Below are 22504 nucleotides of genomic sequence, written 5' to 3'. Positions count from 1 at the left end.
ATAAATATCTTTCTCCATATTAAAGCTCAACATAATTATTCCTCTCCCTTAATGTATGCAATTAGACTAGAAAGTTTATTTACAGGTTGGTTTATGTTGCAGTGTGAACATGGCGACACATGACAGATTGGGACTGCAGAGGAAGGGTGGGGGGTGGGGGGGTACAGTTCAGTGGAACAGTGTCATCACACAGCTTTTAGAATATATATCAGGAGATAAATGAAGACACACAAACACCAGTATTTGGTAGTAAAATGTTGACAGGAGGTCTTTGTTTCATTTAATGTAACATATCAAAGACAAAGATCCCCTTCAGCTCACACCAATACATTTATATATATATATCTATATATATGTGTGTGTGTGTATATGTATAGGCATAGATATAGTCTTTAATATACAAATATAAAGTAACCCGTGTTCTTGTTTGGAATATTGTTGCTATGTAACAGTAACGGAGAGTGAATGCTTCACAGCACAATTAAAATGAATTAAAGACACACTTTGTTATAGTGCACAATAGCACCCCCAAATGTCACAATCTCCTTCCAGCTCACAACATTTTGAAATCTTTGCTGTCCCAAATGCATACTACGAACAAAGTTGACAAAAAGTACAGTGTCTTTCATAAGACGACAAAATACCGATACATTGTTATGGCAGTTAACTACACAAGAGGTCGATTATCATTTTGTGCTAAGAGGAAGTGATGCAATATTGACAGACCTCAATCAAACTGTGACTTTGGAACGCCACTGCCAGTTAAGGTGAAACTGCAGCGTTTTAGTGTTGCGCGTTCATAAAGTCGGGCCACTAGCAAGAAACGGATTTTAAAAATGGACAAAATCAAAGCAGCAGAGGTAGAGAGATCTGACTTTTAGTACCTAGTTTGGGTCAAGTATACATTTTTATAGTTTAAACAAGCAACAGTACATACATGTACGGGTCCATATGGCTCCTCCAAACCAAGGTCAAAATTGAATTTAGTCTAATTGGATCAGACAGGCTCTCAATCTGTTGGTCAAATTGTCTAATAACTGAATAGAGAAGGGGATATGAGAAAGGGGGGGGGCATCCCCCTTGTTAGAAAAATGTCTCCCCCTCCCCCCCCCCCCCCCCCCCCGTAGCAGAGAGAGTTAACATGTTAGTCTGGCTGAGGTTTGTGACAGTCAGAGTCTACAGCCCTGACCAGGGCTCTGAAACATCAGCAGCTAACTGCGTGTTAATAAATCCGTGGTGCAGAAGTAGCAGACAGATTTGTAATTGTGACTTTTGCTATGAGTTCCCCCCCTGCTGTCAGCTTCCTTTCAATCTATAATGTTATCAAAACTGTATAGCTGTGAAAAATACGGAACCAAAAGACTCGTTAACGGGGGGTTTGGCGGTCATGGGAACAAAACGAACCGGTCTGCCCCCAACCAAATCGCCTACTGCCAAAATGGTCTGAGGGGACTCTATCAGCTCTGGGTCTGGTTGGGTCGACCGCATTTTGGACTGGGTCTCTTCTTTTGAAAAGTTAAACATAATGACGTGTTCAGGAAGGTTTTTCACGGTCTGACGTGAGCTGAAAGATATTTGGGGGACGCTGTTGCATGCTATAACTGAAGCAGGGATCGTCTTTGACTGTGCCTTCAATCAAAGGGTTTACAGTTCCTAGGCCAGTACACGCTGTTTACACACTTGGAAAGTACTTAGGGTATATTTAATTTACACATGCATCAGTGTGTATACAGTCGGTTTGTATGTACTGAATGCATATATTCACATTCATTACAACCTCTCCTCACACACACACACACATACGTTTGTACAGTATGTAAATCAAAGTCCTGGCCTACACATTGTGCAGGTGATGGAGGATGGGATGCAGCTGTATGAATGCTAACAGCACAATGACGCGGACACACAGTATACTGCACCACGCCAACTGCAATCGCTGCAGGAGACAGTTCATATACATGATGCAAAACAAAAGGACACTATGTATGCTAACTTCTAGGGGTAGTGTTCATTATTATACAGTACATTCAACTAAGCTAAGCATCGTGTGACAATCCTCTTTGACATTGCATACAGTACAGAGGACAGAGCACATGAAAGCAACGTTTCAAAGTATATTACGAATAAAGAGAACCCTGTTTTATTCCGTTAGTTTGGTGGCAGTTAACTGCTTCAGCAGACAGTGAAAGCATGGCTACTCCACTTTGTCCTGTGCAGTTATTGTTTAATAAACTGCAGTTAGCATGATGCTGCTTATACCACGGACTCTTTGAACATTCAAATTACAATTTTCAGGGCAGTGCACTAAAATAGAACATTTATGTGGGCACCGCTTAAGTCATCCTTCAGGTGTGTTCCGATTCCTTCGACTTATCTATGCTAATTTCACCATTTGAAGAATTTAAGATTAACTGTGTTCAGCCATCCAATGTGAGATAGCAACTCAGATTTCATTTACTGTTCCTTTATCTTTCTAAAGACTCATCTGGCGTTTTTCATGTCTCCATATTTTCGTGAATTGGGACTCTTTAGGGATAAGCATGATTTCTGGCCTCATGTTGAAACATTTTAACTCACTTCGATGTGTTGATGCCTCAGTTTGGGCGGCCCCGGGGTGAATTTGCATCCATTTGCATCTTTGCACTGATTTTTATAAGAAATGGTGGAGCTTTTAAAATTCACTCTGCATTCAGTCCGAACGCACCTTTAGAATAAAACTTAACCAGCAGTTGTTTAGTAACAGCAGAAGAGTTTTAATTTGGTTCAACTACATCTGAGATGTGTGAAAATGACCCACACCCTCCGGCCAAGTCAATATTCCCTACGACCGCGGTCCAACAGGGACTACATTGGACCCATTTAGAACATCAGTATATAAAATGGTGAAATGGTTCATGCTGTACATGGTTTTTTTTGGTACCCTTAAGCCAGAGCCTAACGTGCCCCTTATATGAACGGAGGTGAGGAGTTCCTTTCACGTGGACTTTTATTACACGTACTTACGCAACACAAGCTCATATGCATAGAGGTATTTCTTGCCTCAACACTAATGTCACATTCTTCCTGCCAGCAAGTCTTTCAGCATGAAGCTTGTGTCCTTCACTCTCTCTGTCCATCTAGGCTGCGTAGGAATGGAGACCAGTGGTCTAACAAGCAGCCAGTCTACTGGGCCACTAACTCTACATCCCCAGCAACATGCAGGCCTACAGAAAGCAACAGAACAGACTGATGCAGGTGTACTATGGGAAGAAAAATGAAGATGCATATACAGTAAATTGTGCTGAAACAGAACATGGAACCAATGGATTGCTATCTGTATTTACCCAGAAACCATCCAGCCAGTATGGCTTATAAGAGAGAAGGAACTCTTGACAATCGTTAGTTCTAGCATTAAGGCAAGGTTTCAGCTAGCTTGTTGGGTGGAGCAGTTTCTCTTCAGGGGAAGAACGGGACATGTGGAGACAGAAACACAAACGTTGTTGAAAGGATAAACTTCATTTAGTCATCAGCAGCTACATGGGACAAGGCTAATGGAAAACTAGCTTCACATCTTTTCTAACAAAACAAGAACCATAAAAACACTTTTAGGCACTGGGCCTAAAAACAAAATGCGTCTTGTGTCGCGTAGCTGAGGCTATCGTAAATATTCAACAGCTTAAAAAAGGAAGACTCAAAAGTGAATAAAAAATAAAAACGGCAATGGTCCAAAATAAACATATCGATTAGGGTAAAAGAGAAAGAAATGACTGATGAAGAAAGTTCATGCAATCAAGTGGACACCCTTAATTAAATACAAGCAATCCACTCGAATAAATACAATGCTCCATCTAAGAAGGAATTACATTTAAAACTCAATAAAGCTAACTATTATCCACTAATATAATAGGTAATATTGTCAATCTGGATAGAGATTATAATTATTTTATCTGATTCAACTGGAAGGCACATCCATAAGGCTTTAGAAGGTGTTGCAAAGCATTCTGCATGGTTCTCTCCCAACATTTAGGAATAACAGGGTGATTATTGCTGCATCACGAACAAAACAACTGGTCCAATTAACTTAAGAAGTATGACATCAGGATATTCCATATCATGAGAACAACGTGAACATGGTGCACGCCTGCTTTGGAGCCTGAGAGAAATCAACTTGGACAAAAATGAAAGTTTCATGAGGAAATTAGAAGAAACTAGAGCTACAAGAGCAAAGCCCAGACATCTTGGAATAAATAGAGAGAAATGAGCAGAGTGGGCAACCCTGACATTCCTCCATCACCTTTAGGGCTTCTACACATCTTGACCATTCTCACTTCCTTCATCTTTATTCATATTAGCGGCATTGTTTCCATCAGTGTCTCTGGAGTGTGTGTGGTGCACCGGTAGCTTCAGACTGGAACTGGGATGTGGATGTGGCTCTGCTCCACAGGCAGAAGTGGATGTGAGACTTTAAAAAGGTGGATTTTTTTGTTCTCCGTGTGTGTTTAAGAGTAGAAGGTGAGGACACTCTGGTGGTTTCCGCGCACCAGGAGGATGGGAGGCAGGTCCCGGGACAAGGCCTCCAGCCAGGCCATGTACAGAGCGCTGGACACGGCGCCCTTCCTGGCCAGCGGCAGACTCCTGCACACAGGAACACAGGGACAGCATCAGCAGGCTGCTTCTCTTTGACTTCACTGATACAGAGCACAGCTTTAGTACACAGAAACTAATACTGCTTTTGATACCTTTCTTTTAAATTGATATGTTAGCAATAGTCTCGCATAGCCAGACCTTCCTCCACAGCGCTGCAGAGGAGGGTCTGGCTAGTCCACACAGCATTCTGGGATGGGAGAAAACGTGCTCTGGTTTATTGGCATTTATTGACGATGCCTCTGCTGAATAGACCTTTTTCACGGGAGACATGTTGACATGTCATAGTAGGAAAAGCACAGGTGGGTTCAAAACCATTAATGATGGCTACATTCCACTTAGGAGAGGTCCTGGTATTGTTCATGCTGACTCACTGAACTAGCTTACTGGGACACTTGATGGAATTGAGCCATCTTTAAGGTTATCAATCTCAGCTGGGCTTTTCCTACTATGACAAGTCAACATGTCTGTTGTGAAAAAGCTCCATAGTCTCAGGAAGGAACTTGTTTTGGTGGAACATGTGTACGTTCAAAAGTAGTTTTAGTCGTGCAACAGAAAACTCAGATTGGACAGATAGTCTAGCTAGCTGTCTGGATTTACCCTGCAGAGATCTGAGGAGCAGTTAACCATAGTCCTCACAAATCCACCAGAGGTTAGAACGCCAACACAGAGACAGAGGAAGGGGACGGACATCCGGCTGAAAATGAGGGACATCTGGCAGAATTTCTGGCGGCACCGGAGCAATCCCGTAAATTAATCGTTGTGGATATGGACTACGTTAGCGATAATGTAGAGCATGTCATTTCACAATAATGACCGACTCGCTCTACATTATCTCGCCTAGTACACGGCTACTTACTAAAGAAATGAATACAGTGCTCAGCATAAGTGAATACACCCATGCTAAAGTTGACTAAAATCATCTTTAGGATATTGATCTTAATGCCTTAATTAAAAAAATGAGGAAAAATCCAATCTTTAAGGACACCAATTTTTGTGTCTTTGTGAATGAATAATGTATTCCAGGTCTGATTTCAGTTAGCCTAATAGCTGGTTTGATTTGCATTGAGAGATGATTTTATGGAAAGAACCCCATGCCAATCTCTAGGTATGGTGAAGGGTATGTGATGATGTGGGGTATGGTGAAGGGTATGTGATGATGTGGGGTATGGTGAAGGGTATGTGATGATGTGGGGGTATGGTGAAGGGTATGTGATGATGTGGGGGTATGGTGAAGGGTATGTGATGATGTGGGGTATGGTGAAGGGTATGTGATGATGTGGGGGTATGGTGAAGGGTATGTGATGATGTGGGGTATGGTGAAGGGTATGTGATGATGTGGGGGTATGGTGAAGGGTATGTGATGATGTGGGGTATGGTGAAGGGTATGTGATGATGTGGGGGTATGGTGAAGGGTATGTGATGATGTGGGGGTATGGTGAAGGGTATGTGATGATGTGGGGGTATGGTGAAGGGTATGTGATGATGTGGGGGTATGGTGAAGGGTATGTGATGATGTGGGGGTATGGTGAAGGGTATGTGATGATGTGGGGTATGGTGAAGGGTATGTGATGATGTGGGGTATGGTGAAGGGTATGTGATGATGTGGGGTATGGTGAAGGGTATGTGATGATGTGGGGTATGGTGAAGGGTATGTGATGATGTGGGGGTATGGTGAAGGGTATGTGATGATGTGGGGGCCAAGGGAACTTTATCAGGATGCATAGTATCCTGGATCCATGAAATAACTGGCCCTTAAATATAAAAGTCTGCCTGCCTCTATGGGAATTTAACATAGGGGTGTACTGACTTATGCCCCCTGTATTTTAAGGAAGAACATTTATTTATTTACGATACATTATTTATTCACTTTTTAGTCAACTTTAGCATGGGTGTATTCACTTATGCTGAGCACTGTAATTTGACAAAAAATATTGATTTAAAAAAAGATTTTATTGGCGTCAGTGGAAACGAGAACGGAGAGTTGGCCACACTCTGCGCTGTGCTGCACGCTGCCAGCCTTCTGCGAGAGATTGGTGCTCATACAGATGTTACCTGCTGATTACACCGCACGGTTAACTTAGCTCTCCGGTGCAAGCCAGGTCGCCCCGGTGACTGAGCTAACCATGGCGCTAACTAATGCTCGGTTTGCACGGTAGCCGTTAGTGCTGTTAGAGATCCCAGTTTCCTCCACCCTCTTCCTCCCTCTGTGATCCGCTGATCAGCACTATGAGCTCCGTATGAGCACCGCTGTCCCACAGAAGCCCAACCCGAATGTGAGTTTCGGCCAATAGCTGAACCAGGTTCAGACGGGCCTGCAGGTTTTTTGTAGAAGCTCTTTGTGCCAATGCTGTGGTCTCATTGAAATGAACGAGGGCACTTTAACGCAGAGCTAGTAGTGGTTGAACACTGCCTTAAAGTTTGTATGACGTGTCGTCCATAAAGGTCACAAAGTTGTCTGAGCAGTCACGGTGGAAGCCCCGCCTTCATGGGGGGGGGGGGGGGAAACGGACGGACGGACATCAGACAGTCTGTCCTGCTGGACATCCATGTTCACACAGCGATTAACAGCAGTAGTTTTGTGAAGAAAAAAAACAACAATTTAGAAAGAAGTTGTCTCATACAGCCCCAAATGTTGTTTGTCCCCATTTCTGTTTCTGTCTTTTCAAATGACCCGACAAATCTCCAGATACAGTCTTTGCTGGTCTAGAAGTGGGGATGTTGATACAGCTACAGATCCAACTCTCTCTGAGCTCTAGACAGAGATCTTCAACAGGGGGTCTGGGGGCCCATAGGGGGTCTTCAAAGATACTGCAGGGGGGCCACTAAATTATGGTTCATTTTTTAAAAGATTTTTCAGTAGAGAAAAATTCTTCACACATCTATAATGTGACACGTGTATCGGAGGGGGATTAGTAGGTGAAAAGTTTGGGTACTAGACAAAGGTATGTATAAAAGCTTTAGGCTTTTATAGTAGGCCCAGTTTAAGATGCAACTTAGTTTTATAAAATATGTAGTAGGGGGTGCCTGCTCTGTCTCTCTTAGAAAAGGGGCCCTTGGCTTAACATTTTTTTTGTAGTTGGCGTAGTAGTAGTGGTATTGACCACTTGCAGTATTGACACGTTTGAGTGGGCTTTGGTTGCATGCAGGTAAACCGTCTGTGTGGAGAGCAATAGAGGTGGAACACATTGCATGAAACGCAATCTTTGAACCCATTGGCGATTTAGCTTTTTTGTTAGCTTGTTGTAAATGTATCTGCATTTATATGCAGATATCTGATTATTCTGTAGAGATTAGCCGGAATGTTGTCTGGACACACACAGACATACACACACACACAGACACACACAGGGAGCGGCAGCTTACATGACGATGAGGTTGGCTGTGCTTGAGTGCTCCTTCAGAAGCTCGTTGAGTCTGATCTGACGATTAGTCTGAGGAGCCAAACAGACACAAACAGGTTCAAACATTCAGGTATCAGCCTACCAGATAACATCACACGCTGCTGCTGCCCTGTGCCAAGCCAGCACTGTGTTCACAGAGAGCCATCCACTCCTCTCAGCTTTTCTTGTGTGAGGTGGAATGACATTGAGTTTTGAAACTGGTGAAGCGGTAGAGAACACGGTGAGTTACTGACCTTGGCGCGGTACAGCTCCAGCTCGTTGTCGGTGATCCTCCAGGGCTCGTTGTCCTTCAGCGCCTCCGCCGCGTCCTGCTCCATGTCGTCTTCCTTCAGCCGATACGGCTCGATCATCTCCTCAAAGGCCGACACGCTGCACAACAACAACAGCAGCTCCGTGGTTAACCCCATATCAGCCAGCCAACCACATGCTAAAGCCTTAAACACTCAGACGGCACACAGGGATACAACCGGCCGCGGCTGTGTCAAGTAGTAGAGCTGCAAATATTCATCCATTAGTTCTGACTATTACTATTATTATTCCAACTATTACATTTATCATAAACTATTTGGATAATCCAACAATCGTTATTTATCGGCCATTTTTATGAAAAGAAAGTCAAACTTGTGTGAAGTCAGGTTGTTAAATGTGAATATGTTGTAGTGTCTTCTCTCCTCTGGGACAGGAAACTGAAGATCTTTGAGTTGTGGACAAAACAAGACATTTGAGGACGTCATCTTGGGCTTTGGGGAACACTGATCCACATTTTTCACCATTTTCTGACATTTTAGAGACCGAACAATTAATGCATTGCACATGCGCGATCACAGAAGGCTTGTATCATGTGGACTTTGTAAATTATAGTGTGGTCTAGACCTCCTCTATCTGTAAAGTGTCTCGAGATAACTCCTGTTATGATTTGATACTATAAATAAAATTGAATTTGAATTGACGCGCCAACAGTTTTGATGTCATTACTTAGAATTCCTCATGGGGCAGATATACAATACGCACTATAGCTTTAAAGCAGGAAGTGAGTCTGTAAATGTGACAGGAGTTTGGGTTTATTACCGATTTCAATGATGGACAAATCTACAAAAGGGAAACCCACATTGTAATTAGCTGGAATGATCCTTTAAGTTAGAGCAAAAAGACAAACACTGTTATGCACCCGCATGACCTAAAGCCATGTAGAAATACATATATAGATACATGGATTTTCAAAGCAAAGTGAAATGTGCCTGAGCTTCAGGATTCTGATGATGTAATGTGTTCACCCAGACACATGGGGGGGGCAGAGGGCCAGTCTGACCACAGACTCATTTACCATTCATTTATTCAGCGTGCTGACACATGTGAAACACAGTACTTTAGTACCGAGTTACTGCAGGTTTACTGGAGAACGGAGGAGAAAACTCAGCTAAAGTTCGATGAGTGAAACTGCGGCAGCGATGCTGCGGTGCTCATGCACATCTGTTTGTGGGCGGAGCCCCGAGGGGAGGGGGAGGGGTTGGAGAGAGCGCCTGCCGTTATTGGCTGATAACAGAGGAACGGAAATGGGACTTGGCTGGTACTTACTGCTCCTTCTTAGGCTTGGTGTTGATGTCTCCCAACACGTTGATGTCCGAGAAGTCTATCCTGAACTTGCTGAGCAGAGTGGCCATCCTGCACACAAAAACACAAAACAAGGAGCTTTGGGAGAAATACGGGAATCCAACTGCAAGACATTTCCAATCCAAGGAGCTGTGGACAGAGATGAGAGCGCTGAGTCATCCCGAAGGCAGGGAAGCAGCTTTAAATAGCTCTGTTTGGACATGTTTCTGGGAGGGTGGAGGCAGGTGGGACAGGCTGCACTGGGAGTCATTTCCTTTAGCTTCAACTACAAAGAGGCCGAGTGCCTGAACGCATCATCTGTCACATATGGGGAGCTTTAAAGCACTGCGTTATCCAACTGGGATGCTCCTGCTTTTATATGTCAAAACCCAATAATCAATATTTTCCATTAACAATGTGTAATGTGAAAGATGTCACTCGTAGTGACGAACCCAAAGAGCTTTATGAAACCTGCAGCAGATGACACAAATAAAAAGACACCAAATGATGTGTGTATTTTAGCCCAAAAAAAGATGTTTTTTGCCAATCAGAATGAAAACTATTGAACATGAGTTCTTCAGAGGTAAATACCATTGTTTGGGGGAAAATCTGGGTGAACTGACTCTTTGAACTGAATGAATGAAGATACAGAAAGAAACAGTTCAAAGTTAAACACACGTGCACCTGTACAATCTCAAAATATGAGGGCTAAAAAAATAAAAAAAATACATCAACGTGCCTATTGGTAAAACAATAGTAGAGTGTGAATCCATTCAGGTTGGACAGGGAAACATTGAAGTGTCAGATATGGGTTGAAATGGCCAGTTTGTAGTTGTACAGTGAACAGACACAAAGGGGCTTTCAAAGAGCACATAGAGCTGTGTACTGTACTGAACACAGAGATAAAAGGCTCGGCTGCTAGCACCTCGCTAATTTGAGCCAACAAAAGGAGGTAGGAGGCAGCTGTAGGAGACAATGAGAGACAGAGACACAGAGGTGTGTGAGTGTGTGGGTGTGTGTGTGTGTGTGTGTGTGTGTGTGTGTGGGGGGGGCAGTACGAGCAGCAGATGCCTTTGTGAGGATTCTGTCGTGAAGGTTTATGCAGATATAAATAATATTGGAAATATTGCATCCCATTACATCCAAGAACAGTTCCAGATTTTGTGAAGGAAGCTTCTTTGCATCCTTCCAGGGAGTCGGATGAGAATATGGATATCAATGTTGTGTTTTAAGTACAGAGCTGGAGACTGGACATGGTTGGCCTAGCTTAGCATGGAGATTGGAAGCGGGGGAACCGCCTACAGGGTTTCCCCCAGAAAGGTTGTTTAGCCCGGTGGCAAGTGTTTTTTTCTTCAACGAGCGCCCGGAGTCCCAGACTGATGGCAGTGTTAATGTAGAGCCCAATAGTTTCTGTGATAACAGAATCATGGACAGAATCGCTAAAGAGAATTTATAAAAAGCTATAAGACAGATTCCATAGGACCGTACATTGAGTCAGTGCTAAAATCTGACTGGACATTTGAAAATATGACTACGTCTAAGTTTCCAACCGAGCCGCCCCACTGTAACTAGTTTAAACAACGTAAAAATACAGTACAAATAATTCCCAGTAACTTAGGCCCGGTGGGCCACCAGGCTTGCAGTACACTGGAGGAAACACTGAGCCAGCACCTGGCGCTGTCCAAATCTACCAACTCCTCTAAAGCTCACTGACTAACACGATGGATTTCATTTGTTTTACGTGTCCACACAAAATAGGAATCAGAGTTTGTGGTTGTGAGGGAACTATTTCCTGGTGAACTGAGATTGTCAGGTTTGGTACCACCGTGCGTGTATAGAGCCAAAAACCAGTACTCACCAGTGTTGGAATGTAACTAAGTACATTTACTCCAGTACTCTACTTAAGTCCACATGTTGAGGTACTTGTACTTTACTTGAATCTTTTCTTTTCATACCACTTTCTACTTCTACTCCGCTACATTTCAGAGAGAAATATTGTACTTTTTACTCCACTACATTCATCTGTTACAGCTTTAGTTACTAGTTACTTTACACATTAATATTCCTGCACACAAAACACATGTAGTTGATAAAATCTGATGTTTGATTCTAAAGTAAACTAGCCAACAATATAACGGCTACAAGTCCAGATGAGATGATTAGACCATTAAACACACAGCTGTCTGTGTGTCTGTGTGTGTGTGTGTGTGTGTGTGTGTGTGTGTGCGTGTAGACCATTAAACACACAACTGGTTGATCCTTTACACTTTCTACAATGTTTTAATACTTTAACTACATTTTCCTGATGATACTAACAGACTTTTACTGAAGGAACATTTTCAATGCAGGACTTTTACTGTAACAGAGTATTTCTACAGTGTGGTATTGGTACTTTTACTGCAATAATCTGAATACTTCTTCCATCCCAGGTGCTCACCAACCCAGTCTGGTAACCCACAGAAACACTGGATGGATACACTTTTTTTTTTTTGTCAAAAACTAGTTCCAGAAGATGACTCCCCCCTAAAAGCACAAATTATTATTTTGACATGTTGAGTCATTGACAGATTAAACAAACATGATAGAGCATGATAATCAGTGAGCTGGTAGGTTTATTTTTTTCTAATTTGGGCAGAGCCCTCTGTTTTCAGTCTTCATGCTAAGCTAAGCTAACCACATCCTGACTTCAGCTCCCTACACAGACATGAGATTGACATCCTTGCTGTATGAAAGAAAGCTAGTTCTGAAAAGGTTGAACTTTTCCTTTAATACCACAGTAAACTAATGTCCGAAGACACGGAAATAGAGTGTTTGTCCACTTTACATGCCTTCATTTCAGTTTGGATAATTAACAGAGATGGGACTCTCCCACAATAACAAGGAAATGAGCCCTGCTGGCCACACACTAATGGTTCTGATGAAGACCTGATCCGGGGGGAATACAACCACAAAGCAGACAGGATGTTCCCAAACAGCTGGCTCCAGTATTTAAAAGCCTTTAAAAAAGACCACACTTTACACTTACAGTTTCTGGGATTTCACCAATTTCCACAATCACTTGTAACATTTTAGATTGCATTTAAAGTTCAGTGTGATGTCGACTAAACATTCAGTTAACGTTTGGTTGCCTTTACCTTTTGTGTAAGTGGAGTAAGGGCTTGAAATACCACGTGCATATGATGGGTAGTGTACGTCAAATTTAAGCTGTGAGCGTAATTCTCAGCTCTACATGCATCAGTGCGCGTAACTTGGTACAGTGATTAGGTAGTGCAGGGCGGCCGACTCTTTTGCATTAACCGTGAGACTCACGCCACACGCTCATTTGGTCACACGGTGGAGAACTACTTTATAACTCATTACTTCTTGGCATGAAAAGAGGACAGAGACAGTGCACAGACAGACAGGACAGAGCAGCACACAGCTGACTGGTACGTAGAGCGGCCATAAAGGACAAAGGAAAACTCATTTCAGAAAGAATATATTAAACATCATATAATAAATAAGTCTTGACTATGATCATATAAAATGTGAAGTAGTTTCACTGTACATTCCTGTACAGGCAAAGTAAGCTCAAATGATATTGTTACACATTGTCCTCATTCTTAAACTCTCATAAATTAAAAGAGTAAATATTTTCCTAGCTGACATGTTCAATGTAATCTTGTTCAGAATGACCCTGACTGGGATTGGTGTTATTGAACTGTATAGTGTCTGAGATGACTAAAGGGAAAGTCAGCTCAAATGACATTATTACACATTGACAATTTCCTCATATTTGAACGGTCATTAAAAAAAAGTGCAAAGAAAAAAGGACAAATACACCAAATGGTGCATTTAAAAAAAAAAAGTTTTAAGAACTTGTATGCATGTCCACAGAAATAAGTTTTTCAAGCCCTGGAAGTCATGGTATCCTTGAACACACCACAGGACAGTTTTCAAAGCAGAACTACATTTCCTGATGATACTTATATACTTTTAATGAAGTAACATTTTCAATGCATGACTTGTACTGTAACAAGAGTATTATTGCAGTGTAGTATTACTACTTTTAGTAAGTAAAGGATCTGAATACTTCTACCACTGTTCACCACTAGGCTGAGCTGTTTTTTGGTGCTGGGCTCAGTCAGTTTGGATGAATTTTCATCACGTGGCTGTGCATGGCAGTAAACAAACATGGCTGCCTACACGTAGCTGAGAAGCTGTAGAATTTTATGCATTTTATAGCTCCTTCATCATGCAAATGGTTGATTTGAATTTTTTTTTAAATCTGACATGTTCTATGTGAGGTTTGTATCCAGTTTAGTGGTTTTTTTTGGCCTACTTTGGAGCTTTTTCACATAATGTCGAGGCGCATTCAGGGACCGTCGGAATTTTGAGAATCCGACAAACAATTCATTTTTTTCAGTTTCTTTCTAGGTTTAGTGGAACATGCTTTTTCTAACCCGCCGGCGGGTTTTGGGGTTCGGAGGGTTAATAGTCACTTAAAACCTAACTACAAACAACAGCCAAAGTTTGACCATTTGTCATACAGAGAGGAATCTGTAATGTTAGGCAGTGTTACGTGCTGACTAATCGGTGTCCAACAGTATGTGCCAAGGACATCAACCAAAGTGTCACTTTGGAATGGCTAATTACAAATTTGAAAACTTTACAAGTCAGTGGCAAGTAACATGTTTGGTGATGTACATGAACTGCATGTTGTTGTGTGAGCTGTACACATTTAAACATGGGTCCATTCACAAGACACTGAGGGTTAGAATCTCGAGTGCCTCTTAGTCAGGTTGTGTATCAATAAATCAGCTTCTTATGGCAAACATGTGAACACACACTTGTGTGCAAAGTGGCCGGCATCAACAGAACACAGTGGCAGTGTGTCAGCAGCAGCTGAGGAGAGAGAGTGCTGCTGAAGGAGAGCAGATGGCCACAACCCAAGTCATGCCAGAAATCTACAAACAGAGCACTAGGAACCGGGAACAACCTTTCCAACCATTATTATTTTTAACTATTATCATCATTATTATTGTAAGTAGTAGCAGTAGTAGTTGTTGTATTTCTGTCTTCTATTTTTTTATTTATTTATTTATTTATTTTAACAATCCAAGGGTAATAATTGGGGAAAGTGAACAACAGTCATTCTTTTGCTAAATGTTACATTATCTACGATTATCTAGGATTCCAATGGAATGTTTTTTTTTTTCTTTTTGTTTTTAAATTGGAATCATTTCAATCTGATCATCGATTCCAAATTTAACCTGCCCAAGTGTTGGTTTCCATAGCGACCACTGTTCTTCCAGGCGCTTGTTGTGTTGCAGCCATGGAGCTCAGTAAGCAGCGCTCTAAAGTCTGGCTAAAAAAAAACTGTAAAACTGTTAATCACCATTGAATCAAAATCAAATATTCCTCTTATCTGTGAAATGAGCATGTGACCCGTTCCAACTCCAGCCCTCAAAGAACCGGAATCAAAAGGAAGAATTGGAATCAGAAATGTTAAAATCTAAACGATGCCAAACCCTATTATCTACTCGTGTTAACCTTTGAATTTGACATGGTGGATGGGAAGAACTTGCAGTACTTACGCTCGGCGGTCGTGATCGATCCTGTTGATCTTGCCTCCAATGAAGACCCGGATCTTGCAGTCCTTCCACCTCTTCTTGTTGGTCAGCAGGTAGGGGATGAGCAGGGTCAGACCTGGACACGAGACATGTCATGTCAACATGTAGGCTACATTTACATCGCTACGTTTTGGTTTTTAAGCGTTTGAGTTTTGATCCCAAAGTGATCTCGGTGCGGAGGGGGAAACACCAGAGCAGGGGGAATGAGAGGGGGAAACGCCAGAGCAGGGGGAATGAGAGGGGGAAACACCAGAGCAGGCGGAATGAGAGGGGGAAACGTAGCAGAAGATATTCCTTTTTAAATCAAAACGTAGCGGTGGAGATGTAGCCTCAAAAAGAGAAGACAGCTCATCCAGAGACAGGCGTGAGCCTGCACCACAGAGTGGCAGTGTCTCTGCTGTCACGGTGATGACGACGCCTCTGGCCTTGTTCACATCTTCCCCTCCGCTGGGCTGACAGCGAGTCAGATTAACATATTGTACTGATCAACATATCACTAATAGATTTCATCATACAGCTAGGGGGATCCATCTCATGCATCTGTGTTGTCCTGACTTGTTACTCATATTGTTCTGTGTCCATATCAGTTTTTAACATGTTTATGTGCAAAATGTCCCTGTGCATTTAAGAAAATCATTTATGTTGTATACTGTATTTTTAAAGACAATATTCAGTTTTTCCAACACAAATTTAATTTTGTATTTTTTGTATTTATTTCTTGGCTGCAAACCAAACTACCTAACAACATAATTATTTTAATCTGGATGCACTGGGTGTAGTGGATAACTTGGTTATGTTCACCATTGGACCAAGTCTCGCATTGCCAGACCTTCCTCCACAGCGCTGCGGAGGAGGGTCTGGCTAGTCCACACAGCATTCCTGGATGGGAGAAAAACGTGCTCTGGTTTATTGGCATTTCTTTAAACCAATCACAATCATCGTGGGCGGTGCTGAGCTCCGGACGGAGCCACGGTGCTTCTGCTAAATAGTCTCAGGAAGGAACTTGTTTTGATGGAACATGTGTACGTTCAAAAGTAGTTTTAGTCGTGCAACAGAAAACTCAGATTGGACAGATAGTCTAGCTAGCTGTCTGGATTTACCCTGCAGAGATCTGAGGAGCAGTTAACCATAGTCCTCACAAATCCACCAGAGGTTAGAACGCCAACACAAAGACAGAGGAAGGGGACGGACATCCGCAGAAAATGAAGGACATCCGGCGGAACCTCCGGCAGCACCGGAACTATCCCGTATATAAACCGCCCTCGATATAGACCGCCATTGGACTGATCTCCCAATAGCGGACATTTCTTTTCCCAGACTCACCTCCGTCATCAAACAGCCACCAGACGTCCACTGTGCCCTTCCCTTGTTTCTTCTGGAACTGCTGGCTGGCCTCCAGCAGCCTCTGGTCTGACCCATTCAGTGGCAGAGTCGGGCTTCTCTTTTCTGCAAAAAGAGACACACACACACGTAGACCACAGGACACACACACACACACAACACCAACACAGTAAAAGCTCATTTAGATGATAAAATACAACTGTAATTACTAGAATATGTCAGCCTGTGGGGAGTCCTGAGAGTGGAACCAAAGCCCCAGTGGACAAACCGTGCGTACTTTGGATGAGTCATTTATGTACAGTCGGACTTTTGTGGTTTTGAAAAGGGTATGATGGTAAGCACTTAAAACATGTTACACAATTCTAATAAAACTAAAAGGCGTATGAAAACCGCCACGCTACAGTCCCAGTGTTTTCTCTGCACATTTTAGATTTAGAGATTTCAGAATTGTTGATTTTGGTGTTATTAGTTAGTAGTATTACTTAAAAATCATCAACATGTTACATTTGTAACCATTGCCTCCAAGGAGAGGAAAGACACAGACTCAGAGGTAATCTTTTCATTTTTAGTGTTATGAATCAATCTTAAAACGAAGAAGACGAGATGTGAAGTAACAATGAGTTCTTCATTTTTAATGTTTAAAGTTTAAAAACAAAAAAACATGTTTAGATAAGGTGCTGCTTAAATATGGAAGAGGTTATGAGGCTTCTGGGTATTATTTTATGCAAATGCAGAAACTGGGGGATGGAGCCTGGACAGCCCTCAAGAAGACATGGGAAAGGGATCTGAGTTGATGAGGAGTGGGACAGAATCTGTAGGAATATTAAAACTACTTCACACAATGTGAGGGTGCATCTCATATAGTTCAAGATTATACATCGCTTCTATTGGGACTCCCTCCAGATTGTTTAGAATTGGGCTGAAAGACACACCAAATTGTTGGACATGTAAGACAGAGGACGGCCAATTACTTCATGTCCTATAGTCCTGTGATAAGGTCCAGGAATTTGGGACCGGTATACATGATAACCTATGTTGGATTGCAGGGACCCAGGTTCCATTCAGCCCAAGAGGATTTGTTCTAAGAGATGGGTCAATCCTAAAAGGGATGGATAGGCACATAGGAAGCTGGGTCCAGACCAGTTTACTGATAGCCAGACAGATTTTTAAGTGGCATGTGGCAGCTGGAAGTGGCATGTTTATAACGTTACAATATAACTTAGTTCTTCACCGTAAGACGTAAAATATAACTTATAACGTTAAAATATAACATAACGTAAGATGTCGTTAAAATATACATGGCACTTTCTAAAGCCACCTGGCGTGTTATCGCGAGGCTACGCGACATGCGGGTTGTGTTCATGAAAAGAAGAAACGGTTGGGATTAGGGAAAGAAGAACGGGGTTGGGTTGGATTTATCAAAAAAACGGTTGGGATTAGGAAAAGAAGAATGGAGTTAGGTTAGGGTTTAGGAAAAGAACAACTGGTTGGGTTTAGGAAAAGAATAATGGGGTTAGGGTTGGGAAAACAACAAACGTGAAAAGGAAATATCAATCGCAGGACACAAAGTTACACGTAGGACTCGACCCCGCTCTCCTGGGTGAAAGCCCTGTGTTTTACCCATCGTCCACCCCGACCAACATACCTAAATGGTTTTTCGCCGTTTCATACTACTCGCTACGGCGTTAATTCACACGCAATCGCAACTGGCATACGGAAGTACCGGAAGTACATGCCACTGGCACGTGCCACATGCCACAATGTTTTTAATTATTAATGATCACAGCTTTCATATTTTATATTTTTATTCAATATTACTTCTCGGTGCCACAAATGCCGCTCCATAATGTTAGGTACTCATTGTGATTGGTGCCTGTGCCACTCCCTCTCCAGATTCTTTTAAGAGGATGGAGGAATCCTAGGGTGGTGGCGTTTGAAAACATGCCATATAAACGGTCTGCCAGATTGGATGTCTACACTAGAAAATGGGCTCTTAAGAAGCTTTGTGCTGGGGAGAGAAGTGTATGATGGTCATGTATACATATGTTTATTTGGTTTATGGTCTATTTTGTTATTATTTTGTTGAATGGTCATGAATATTGTAGTTACTGTGTCATCTTTTCTTGATTTTTGTCTGGGTGGGTGGTCATGACAGAAAGGGGGGGGGGGGGGATTTGTTCATATTGCGGGTTGTATGTTTTGTTGAAAGAAAAAAAGAAAAGAAAATTGTTAATCACAAAAAAACAACATTAAATGAAGAATGATAATGTCAGTGAACGGACTCAGTCCTAATATCTCTAGCCAGCATTAGCCACCACGGGTGGAAGGCTGTCACAGTAACATGGGTCAGTTCATTCAACGGAGAGAGTGGTTGTTTATGGCTTCTTAATGGGACTTTTCATTTGAAAGAGGAAGACGTGTTCTTTTAAAAGTTACATTGTTGCTCTTTGAAGTTTTGATATAGGTAACTATTTTTCTGATGCATGGATGATTTCTTTCATGTTGGCCTCATGAACACGGGGGAACACCAGCGATCAGAAACTTGAGAGCAGTTTTTATCCTGGAAAAGAAAGCTGCAGACAAAGTGTCCCCTCCAGAGAGAGAGGAAGCAGCAGGCGACAGAGACTGAAGACGAAAGGAGGAAATTGAAATGTTGGCACACACTCACAACATTAAATACTCCAGACTTGGACTGAGTTAAGGCGTACACACACACACACACACACACACACACACACACACACACACACACACACACAGTACAGCATCAGAGACTGGGCTTGAGCTACAAGCTGGAGAAAGAGAGGAAAAGACAGGATGTTATTTCCCAAAGCCAAGAAGCTAGACGTTGAGAGACACAAGACAGAGACAGCCGGGCGCAGGACGGGATGTTAATACAGGAGGAATTCATAATATACTGTGAAAAATGAGGCGACAGAGAGCTAGATGGATGGCGATTCAGATGAAAACAAAGCAGAGAGAGAAAGGTTTAAAGGCAACACAATAAAGTGGATCTCCTGCCTTTTCTCAACAGGGGCTGAGTCGTAGCTTTGCCATCATCGTCGTCATCTGGGAAATGTGAGACAAAAGGAGAGATATTGATGTGAAATGTTGGTTTGATGTGCCAAAAAATTACAACCAAGGCTTCATGAAGAACATGTACAGTATTAAGAATGATTAAAAGTGCAATAAAGCAGACATTTACAGATGGTCCTGAGGAGACAGCTAGCTTCATGATAACTGAAGCTTTAACAGAGGGCTCAACTTAGTCTCTCCCATTTCTGGAAACGTCTTACACCGGCTTCCAATGGCCATTTGGAGGGGATCAAATCCACATAAATCAGCTGCAACTCTCCAAACTCAACTCTCCACCGACACTATGCTGGGATTAAAATGAAAAGCTCCCACACTGAGGAGGGTGATTCTGTCTTAATGACGGCTCAGGTACAGTAGGAGCTCAGGCTCACAGTAAGAGGATTAGCCCAATCAAGGCATTCATCTTCATCAGACCCACATGTTCACAATGTGTGTGGAGAGCCTTACAGGAACTCAAGAATGACCAAAAACATACAGAAGCCATTCAATTTAGAAAGTGAATTAGAGCTGTACCTCTGTTAAAACGACACAGCAATGTCGTATGTATGGATTAAGTGCTGCTGTGGAAGTTATGTTTGTGAGACAGTTTACATCAACAGCAAAGTTAAACTGGAGAACAAGTGTCAGCAGTTCCTTTGGTGAGCCGAGCGATAGAAATGATGGTAACTACGATACAAAAATACAACCCAAGTTGTAATAACCTGAAATGATCCCTTATCAGTAGATTTGAGTGACATGTGTACCTCTCGTTGTAGGGCATTTAATATTGTACCTCAACTTTGACCCAAAAAATGTAACACAGCTCACCCTACAATAAGACAATAAAGTAAGCATGCAGCAGGACAGGGCCAAATACTCCAAGAGCCTTCATGAATCCAGACTGGATGAGGCTGGTGCTCGGCTGCCACAAGCTGGGAACACTTGGTGGGTTTGTTTGTTTGCTCCGAGTTGTGTGGGTGGCACTTCTCCATCTCTCTCCCTCTGGGGAGTATTAAACCGGGCCCAGCGGGACGACTGGAGTCATGGGTCACTGAGACAACTTCCTGTTCGAGCTGTGTGTGTGTGTGTGTGTGTGTGTGTGTGTGTGTGTGTGTGTGTGTGTGTGTGTGTATGTGTGTGTGTGTGTGTGTGTGTGTGTGGAGGCACAATAATAGAAGTCATTGATGGATTAAGAGGGATCTCTGAGAATGTTGTTAAACTGATTTCCTGAATGAAAAGCCTTCCTCTGTCATGACCTAAAGTAGTGTTTGAGCAACATAAACACACACGCATGTACGCACGCACGCACACACACACACACACACACATGCACAGACTCCTCAATTTATAGTTGAATTGATGAAACTATATATTTTTGAGCTTCAGTATGAACCAATGGGCTTGGAGCGAAGAGCCACAGACATAATGCATAAAAGGATACTATACAGTATGCATAAATAAAATGTTTACAATATATTATATATATACAATATGCAAATTTGTTTTTTATCTAACTTCATAAATTATGATCTTTTCCATTTCCCTACTTCTGCCTTAAGTGTGCTTGGCTGATAAAAGTCATTGATACTGAGGCGGGCTGACCTTTGTGCACAGCCGGACTGTTCTGGAGGCTGGTGGCCTTGGACGACAGCTTGGAGGAATCTGCGTCAGAGTCTTTGCTGGTGTCTATGGACACTATCACATCTTTCATCCCCGAGGACTTCTCCTGGGAGGACAGCAAGTCATCTGGGAGGAAACGGGAGGAGTGGACACATGGAGACGAGGAAGAGAAAACAAGGCAAGGAGAGGGAACAGAAGATGGTGGGAATTAGAAATGCAAAATTTTTACAGAGTGTGATGGTGCAAGGACAAAAAAAACACAAAAACAGGGAAAAAAGGAAATCAGACAGAACTTAAGAGTTCAGTAGTCTTCACACAGAAACACTCTTTAAATTACTCCAGTGATTAAACTATTTTATATGCAATTTGCCATGTTGTGTTACAGGTGCTACAATTTAGAAAAATCATTTTGATTTCAACCACACTGCTAAACTCTTCTCTGGAACAGAGCTCTGCGTGTGTGTGTGTGTGTGTGTGTGTGTGTGTGTGTTTGTGTTTGTGTGTGTGTGTGTGTGTGTGTTTTGACACCTTGTCCTTGGATATGAGACACATCCAGTCCCTCTTTGAGTCGCAGAATAACAGCACCAAACTGGAAGTCAAAGGAATCACTGAGAAGAAAAAACAAGTGAAATTAAAGACTGAGAATAAAACGCCTCCAGTGGCTAGCTGCTGTTAACACAGGTCATCTGGTCCTGGTGCATACACCAATGTTAGGAGTATAGAGCTCAACAGTGTGGTTCCACAAGTGAAAATCCTGTTGATTTTTCTCCAAAAGAATTATCAGCCATAAAGTCTAAACCATCCCAGGAAGACGGCCCCTGAGCTGTGAGGTTGTGTAACGAAGGTTTCTGCTCCTGTAGAAGACACAAGTCTTATGAAATCAACCTGGTTCTAAGGAAAACATGTTTTATTCACCATGTCATGGAGAAGCACTACACTACCCACGATCCTAACCGTAACAGCAACGTCTCTGATTGGTGGAGCTCGCTGTTACCATGGAAATGTTTACCGCACCCACGGCTAGAGTGAGCTTCTACCATTGAAGTCTCTGATAGTTTCTGTACTCAGTCTTGGACCTTTGCTTTTTTCATTTTTTTTTGCGGATCAAATGTTTTATGGTCACGATTCATCTCGTAGCTGGTTGGCTCGGTTCCAGCCTTAAAACTCGTTATATCAGCCTTTAATGAAATGTCAACAGAGATATCGAACGGAGGAAATCACTTCTGGAACCAGAGCCGT

At 42.4% G+C, this 22504-nt stretch overlaps 1 protein-coding gene and 1 long non-coding RNA gene across 3 annotated transcripts in view; one reads left to right on the top strand and one right to left on the bottom strand.

The window, feature by feature from the left end:
• Positions 1-1971: 1971 nt before the first annotated feature.
• LOC118493059 lies at positions 1972-15110 on the top strand. Its single transcript, XR_004895004.1, has 3 exons — positions 1972-2104; positions 9765-9769; positions 15100-15110. It is a non-coding gene; the product is annotated as an uncharacterized LOC118493059 (long non-coding RNA).
• Positions 2730-22504, bottom strand: part of slc12a2 (solute carrier family 12 member 2) — an 86394-nt gene continuing 66619 nt past the window's right edge. The window contains exons 19-27 of one of the 2 annotated variants that reach the window (XM_031282363.2): positions 21794-21873; positions 21248-21391; positions 19592-19639; positions 16553-16675; positions 15194-15305; positions 9603-9689; positions 8261-8396; positions 7990-8057; positions 2730-4614 (exon numbers count right to left, since the gene is read on the bottom strand). In XM_031282363.2, the coding sequence (XP_031138223.2) occupies positions 4479-4614; positions 7990-8057; positions 8261-8396; positions 9603-9689; positions 15194-15305; positions 16553-16675; positions 19592-19639; positions 21248-21391; positions 21794-21873 (934 nt within the window). In that variant the 3' untranslated portion in view covers positions 2730-4478. The remainder of the gene's footprint in view (positions 4615-7989; positions 8058-8260; positions 8397-9602; positions 9690-15193; positions 15306-16552; positions 16676-19591; positions 19640-21247; positions 21392-21793; positions 21874-22504) is intronic. The other variant, XM_035991414.1, reaches the window with a different exon arrangement.

This window comes from Sander lucioperca, chromosome 14, assembly GCF_008315115.2.
Source record: "Sander lucioperca isolate FBNREF2018 chromosome 14, SLUC_FBN_1.2, whole genome shotgun sequence".
In the NCBI taxonomy this organism is placed as follows: domain Eukaryota; kingdom Metazoa; phylum Chordata; class Actinopteri; order Perciformes; family Percidae; genus Sander; species Sander lucioperca.
This window is presented reverse-complemented; position numbering and strand designations above follow the sequence as displayed.